The following is a 7,500-nucleotide window of genomic DNA, read 5'->3' as shown; positions in this document are numbered from 1 at the left end:
AGAGATACAACAAACATATGTTATTATGGGGGGCAGGGGTGTGTGGTGGATGTGGGGGTGGGGGGTGGGTGTGTGTGTGGGAGGGGATGGTGTGTGTGTGTGTGTGTGTGTGTGGGGGAGTGGGTGTGTGTGTGGGAGGGCTGGATATCGTCAAGGACTTTGCGATACGATACGTATCACGATACACTGGTCACGATACGATATATCACGATATATTGCGTATCTTGATATATCACGATATATTGCGATATTCCATAAACAAGTTGCCTTGTCAAACATAACACAATATATTGATAATTGCACAGACAAATGAAGTCAAAACTATTTCATTCACAACTTCCTTTACTATTTTCTTCCTTTTTTTTGGGTTTGGCAAATGATCAAACACTGCTGCAGCTGCCATAACATCAAAATAACAAATCCAATTCACTCTAAAATCATAAAAAAATATCGATTTTTTGTTATGAAAATCGATACTGATATTGCGAAACTAAGTATCGCGATATATCGATATTTCGTGTGGGGGGGGGGGGGGGGTTGGAGGGGGGGGGGGGGTGCGTGTGTGTGTGGGTGTGTGAGTGTGTGTGTGTGTGTGTGTGTGTGTGCGTGTGTGTGTGTGTACGAACCTTTCAGAAGCTTTTCCTCCAGCTCGTGAAGCGAAGGCTCCTTGTACATGCACACTGTAAGAAATACACAAATAAATATATAAGTTATTTTCTATAGTGGGATATTGTGTGTGTCTTTGAAAGTTAAATGTGGTATATGTTATACTGTGTGTATGTGTGTGTGTGTGTGTGTGTGTGTGTGTCTGATTGAGAGATAGAGAGAGAGTGTGTGTGTGCACACTGTAAGAAATACACAAAAAATGTAAGTTATTTTTCTACAGTGGGATATTGTTTTGCGAGTTCTACCAGCATCCAGTGCAGAAGTGACAGACAGTGTAGTTCACAGAGTGGCCACTAGGTGCAGGTTTCAAAACAGAGCAATTTCTCATTGACTCCCATGTAAAACAGGCCGTTTTCACAGCATTATTAATTGATCCGCTACCTGTCTGTACTGTGTGCTCACAGCTCACACACAGTACAGACAGGTAGCGGATCATGAGGAGATATTCACTGATTTTTACAAGCGTTCTCCAGAATCACTGACTACACCTTTAAGTTAAGTCATGTAGAAGGTCGAAGGAGGTTAAATGGATACTTGGGGAGGTGTGTGTGTGTGTGTGTGTGTGTGTGTGTGTGTGTGTGTGTGTGTGTGTGAAAGCAGAGAGGCTGCCTCATGTGTCCTGATAAACCAACAGGGTGATATTAGATCTTCACCTTGAGTACAACAGGGCAAGCAAGCACAGACAGACAGACAGACAGACAGACAGACAGACAGACAGACAGACAGACAGACAGACGGATACAAATACATCAAGTATAGAATAGACTTCAGAAAAGCAAATAAAAAATATGAATAGAAATAAAACATAAAATAAAATAAAAAAGTACAGGTTAAAATGGAAACAGAAAAGTCTTCAGACTCGATTTAAGAGAACTGAGAGTTGCAGCAGACCTCAAGTTCTCTGGGAGTTTGTTCCAGAGATTTGGTGCATGAAAACTGAAAGCTGCTTCTCCTTGTTTAGTCCTAACTCTGGGGACTGTAAGTAGACCTGTCTGTCTGTCTTTGGCACTCGGCCTGCGGCCTCGTACCTACAACCAAATCACAGCAGCGCTGATATAGAGCGACAACATTGCTCCCTCTCATGTGATATTGTTTAAATATACAACCGTAAATGAAAAAAGTTTGGAGGTATTTTATCGGAAAAGAAAAATAGAAATGTTCAAAATTAAAGTCAGATATTCTAATAGAAAAAAGCCATATGTGTGAATGTGTATGACTGCTGTATGTTTGAGGTGGTGGTCGGAGGGGCCGTAGGCGCTGAATGGCAGCCACGCTTCCGTCAGTCTGCCCCAGGGCAGCTGTGGCTACTATGGTAGTTTACCACCACCGGTATGACTGTGTGTGAATGAATGGAACCTGGAACCCTGTAAAGAGCTTTGAGTGCCTTGAAAAGCGCTATATAAATCCTATCCATTATATACACTTTGAGTGTGTCTGTCTTAGAGAGAGAGAGAGAGAGAGAGAGAGAGAGAGAGAGAGAGAGAGAGAGAGAGAGAGAGAGAGAGAGAGAGGGAGACAGAGAGACAGACAGAGAGAGAGACAGAGAGAGAGAGAGAGAGAGAGAGAGAGATAGAGAGAGAGAGAGAGAGTGTGTGCTTATCCCCTTACCTTCTATGGGCCTTGGTACAAAGTGTGAGGATGGCTTGGTCTTCTTAACGCGGTTTCCCTTCATAATCACTCCGTCCTTGTTCAGACCCAGGAACCAGGCTCGCCCAGACTCATGCTGTCGGTACAGGGTGGAGGAATAGATCACGTAGTAGTTCTCAAAGACAGACTCCTTAAACTTACACTCGGCTGTGAATATATCCTAGAGAGAGAGAGAGACACACACACACACACACGGAGAGAGAGAGAAAGAGAGAGGGAGGGGGGGGAGGGAGAGAGAGGGGAGAGAGAGAGAGAGAGGGGAGGGGGGGAGAGGGGGAGGGAGAGAGAGAGAGGGAGGGAGGGGGAGAGAGGGGGGTGTCAATTATCTTGACAATTTTCATATTGTCAACATATCTCCTGTCATCTCATATCTCATCTGATAGGGAGTGGGACTAAAAATACACCTAACACACACACACACACACACACACACACACACACACACACACACACACACACACACACACACACACACACACACACACACACACACACACACACACACACACACATCATTTCATCTTCTTAAAAACCAAAAATCTAGATGTTTGAAAAAGGCCTTAATTCATTTAACAGCATAATTGTGTCCAACATTAATTTTATATATCAAAAAAATACTATGTACTGGTCCTAAAAATGCATTTCTGCATGTGTGTAAGAAGAAAATGTCTCATAAATCAGACAATGAACAACATATGAACAAATCCTTCTGTAATAACCTTCAGAATAGTGCTGTGAATGATTATGGAAAGTTTAGTTGATGTAAGAGCTTTAGAAGTTGAGATTTTTTGGTTCAGAGTGTTGAAGAAAAAAAAAACTATTGTTGAGATAATGTCCGTTAAAGATGGTTGTATAGGAGAAATATACAGACGCAAACGGACAAGGTTTAGTCAAATAAACACCTGAATGTACATGTTGGACCTTTGATTTATACTAGTATGAAAGAAGACATGTTATGGAAGAGAGGGAGAGAGAGGGAGAGAGAGATAGAGTATGAAAGAAGACATGTTATGGAAGAGAGGGAGAGAGAGGGAGAGAGAGAGAGTATGAAAGAAGACATGTTATGGAAGATAAAGAGACACAAATCTAGAAATTGACCAGTTCTTGAAAAAAATATGTTTTTATCTGCTGTAATAATTCAAGAAAAATCACAATTTTACTGTTTTTCTTCCCACATAAAAAAGCTTAAAAGCTTGTTCCTGTTTGCACACATCTCTGTATCATGTCCCTGTGTGGTGTGTGTGTGTGTGTGTGTGTGTGTGTGTGTGTGTGTGTGTGTGTGTGTGTATAGCAGCAGAATAATCGCGTTTTAAAGTTTTATGAAAGAAGATGAAACTGAATAATAGATGTTTGATGCTAGATGGAGCTGGTCAGGCGAGACAGAAGCACAGCTCTACTTTTATCTGCTGCAGATCTGTTCACATGTTGTTCATCTTTCCATAATCATTCTCAGCACTCACTCACTCACTCACTCACTCACTCGCTCGCTCACTCACTCACTCACTCACTCACTCACTCACTCACTCGCTCGCTCACTCACTCACTCACTCACTCACTCACTCACTCGCTCGCTCGCTCGCTCGCTCACTCACTCACTCACTCACTCACTCACTCACTCACTCACTCACTCACTCACTCACTCACTCACTCACTCACTCACTCACTCACTCACTCACTCACTCAAGCACGCACTCACTCACTCACGCACGCAGGCACGCACGCACGCACGCAGGTGTTCACATGTTGTTCATCTTTCCATAATCATTCTCAGCACTCACTCACTCACTCACTCACTCACTCACTCGCTCGCTCACTCACTCACTCACTCGCTCGCTCTCTCACTCACTCACTCACTCACTCACTCACTCACTCACTCACTCACTCACTCACTCACTCACTCACTCACTCACTCACTCACTCACTCACTCACTCACTCACGCACGCACGCAGGCACGCACGCACGCACGCACGCACGCAGGTGTTCACATGTTGTTCATCTTTCCATAATCATTCTCAGCGCTATTCTGAAGGTTATCACAGAAGCATTTTCTCCTTAAAAACATGTAGAAAATGCATTTTTTCGGACCAGTACATAGTATTTTTTTGACATATAAAATGAAAAAGGCTTAATCCAAAATCTGTTTCGTAAAAACACTATTGGACACTATTTTGTTGTAACACAGACAGACAGACAGACAGACTGTTACGACCCTGGTCGTATGTTCTTCGCTTTGTTTTGTTCTGTGCTGGTTTTCTTTAGTTTTTGTCTGAGAGTGGTTTGTGGGAGTGAGACCTCTTGTGTGTGAGTGAGCTTTTCCATGCAGGTGCAGGTGTGGGTGATTGGCTCCTAAGTGGCGGAAGCTGATTGGACATCTATCAGCCTCCGGGCAGTATAAGGCTCCAGCAGATTCACTCAGCCGGTGGCATGGTTGGCAGCAGCAGCTCGGGGATTCCCGAACCACTTCCTTTGTTCTTTACTATGTGTTAATTATCATGTTTAGTTGAGTCCGGTAGGGGTGAGTTGCCATTTATTTTGCAGAGTTTGTATCTTGGTTTTGTTAATGTTTAGGTTAGGGTTTGCTCGTGCTTTTGTTTCCAGATTAGGTTTTTGGCGATACTCACCCTGAAGCTTTTGTTGCTCTCATTTGTGCACTGTGCAGTTTAAATAAATGACTCTATTTTACTTTAGAAGTCTGTGTGTGGTGGTTTGGGGATCGGGGAGTGGGCATCTTTGTGTTTGTGTTGTGTCTCTGGGTTCCCCTAGACCGGGGCATAACACATGTCTTCTTTCATACTAGTATAAATCAAAGGTCCAACATGTACATTCAGGTGTTTATTTGACTAAACCTTGTCTGTTTGCGTCTGTATATTTCTCCTATACAACCATCTTTCACAGACACACAGACAAACACACAGACAGACAGACAGAGACACAGACAGACAGACATACAGACAGACAGACAGACAGACACAGAGACAGACAGACAGACAGACAGACAGACAGGTCTTACTGATGTGTACAGGAATCCTTCCGCGTTCATGGCCATGTAGAGTCCAGCCTTCACCCCCTGCATCGCTACGACCCGCAGACCCACAGGGATCAGGTTGAAGAGAGCTGAGAGAGAGACACACACACACACACACACGCGCACACAGAAAAAGAGAGAGAGAGAGGGAGGTCAAATGTACGTTACAGTTTTTAAAGGTGCAGTGTGTAATATGACATCATCAAGAAAGTTCTACAAAGTTCTAGAATGCAACGCTCCCTGGGTAACCCCACCCCTTTAGAATAATAACAGAAGCTACAGTGGCCTTCAAGGACAAGAACAATTCTAAATTTTAAACAATGCACCTGATGACATTCCAACTATGACACTTTCAAGATGGCGGCACTAGGCCTTGGTCCAAAATATGCAGAAATATGGACATATATGAGACCCTTTCTAAGGGAAAAAACAATAATTAAAAAAAAATGTTCAGCTATTATGCACTAAATTAAATGTACTTCTGGATATTATAATTACTTTCTACAAAATCTGATAGGAAATAAAACCCAAAATTCTACACACTGCAGGTTTAACCTGAAAATCCAAAAAATCACATTCTTTAAAATTTAGTTTTTAACTCCCAAACAGTTTCGCATAAACAATCATTTGAATAAACACAGGAATGTGCAACTACACACGCACACACATACACACGCACGCACACACACACAAACACAAACATGTTCTTCTTTGTCTGCTTGTTTGTTTGATGTTTAAAATTTAATTTTTTTTTTCAATATATATAAGAAACAAATATGTAGCGAGCGATGTGATTCAAGGTGGTTTTAATCCCCGAGGATACAAAGCTGTGTGTGTGTGTGTGTGTGTGTGTGTGTGTGGGTGAGGAGAGGAGAGGAGGCCTGAGGCTGCTGGTAATCCTTATGTATCTTTATTTAACTCAGACACACACACACACACACACCAGAGAGAGAATACAACACATACAACAAGCTCCTACTCTTTCTCTATTTCAAACCAGAAGATTTAAAGGAATCACTCAGTGCGTTTCCATGCAGACTCATAATCGAGTAACTAAAGGAATAAGACCTCAACAGGACTTTTAAACTGCATGTAAACACCTTTATCCGATCTACTTCGCACACAAATCGGCACATTAATGGACAAGAGAATTCGGATAAGAACACAAATGCCTCGTTTCCACCGAGTAGAGCGGGTCGGATCGGAGCGGTTCGGTCCGGGTAGTTTGGCTTTTCATCTGCCAAAAGTTGGGTAGGGTACGGTTTAAGCGCACCTAACCGCTCTGAGCCGCTCCCGATCTCAGTACTCCTCCGTAGGGGTACTGGCCGCCTGAAAGGGTGCCGAAAAGGCGGAGCTACACACTGCCGTCATTTGATTGGTCGAAATAATCATTTCCGCCATGTGTAGTCACCTCGGCAAGAGTGAAGATAGTCTTGTGTTTTGGCGAAAATGTGAGCGCGGCACTGTTTATTGTGTGGTGTTTTTCCTCGTCATTAAATGAATCAGTTGGCTACACTGTGTCCCACTGCTACGATGTCACGTAGCTGCCGCAGCCAGAGCTGTTCGCTCACTGTCTCTATCAGTTGCACCGAGCCGTCTCTGTGCTCACAACAACACGGGGGGAATAAATAAAGAAGCGGCTGGTTTGACCAAGCAAAAACAAGAGACCGCTGGCTTGACCACAGATAGTTTGACCCACATTCTGGCGGCGGCTATCGCAGTCCAGCCTAAACCCCGCCCCACCAGTAAGGGTAGGGTCATAAACCCCGCCCTACCAGTAAGGGTAGGGTCATAAACACCGCCCTACCAGTAAGGGTAGGGTCATAAACCCCGCCCTACCAGTAAGGGTAGGGTCATAAACCCCGCCCTACCAGTAAGGGTAGGGTCGGCGGTGGAAACACCACAGAGATTCTTAAAAGTGAGCTGTCCCGCTCTGAGCCGCTCCGACCCGACCCGCTCTATTCGGTGGAAACGAGGCATTAGATAACTCGTTCATAGTCGGCATTCTCTCTGCATGTATACAGGGATCGGACATCGCATATCGGACTTCTTGTTCTGTGCTTGCTCGAGAATCCCTGTAGGGGATTTCACAAGGAAGTGGAAGGAGACGACGTAAAAAATAGTAGGGTTGTTGCTGGAAGGGAACCGGACGTGGCTCTAT

The 7,500-nt window shown here is 43.9% G+C and overlaps 1 protein-coding gene across 1 annotated transcript in view; it reads right to left on the bottom strand.

The window, feature by feature from the left end:
• The window catches only part of LOC307270564 (fibroblast growth factor 12-like), a gene marked incomplete at both ends in the record, with an annotated part of 16,964 nt that overhangs the window by 85 nt on the left and 9,379 nt on the right, over positions 1-7,500 (bottom strand). Inside the window, 3 exons of the mRNA XM_080054447.1 lie at positions 627-680; positions 2,275-2,473; positions 5,325-5,428. Of these exons, the coding sequence (XP_079910573.1) occupies positions 627-680; positions 2,275-2,473; positions 5,325-5,428 (357 nt within the window). The remainder of the gene's footprint in view (positions 1-626; positions 681-2,274; positions 2,474-5,324; positions 5,429-7,500) is intronic.

This window comes from Ammodytes marinus (assembly GCF_949987685.1).
Source record: "Ammodytes marinus genome assembly, contig: scaffold_166, whole genome shotgun sequence".
NCBI lineage: Eukaryota > Metazoa > Chordata > Actinopteri > Uranoscopiformes > Ammodytidae > Ammodytes > Ammodytes marinus.
This window is presented reverse-complemented; position numbering and strand designations above follow the sequence as displayed.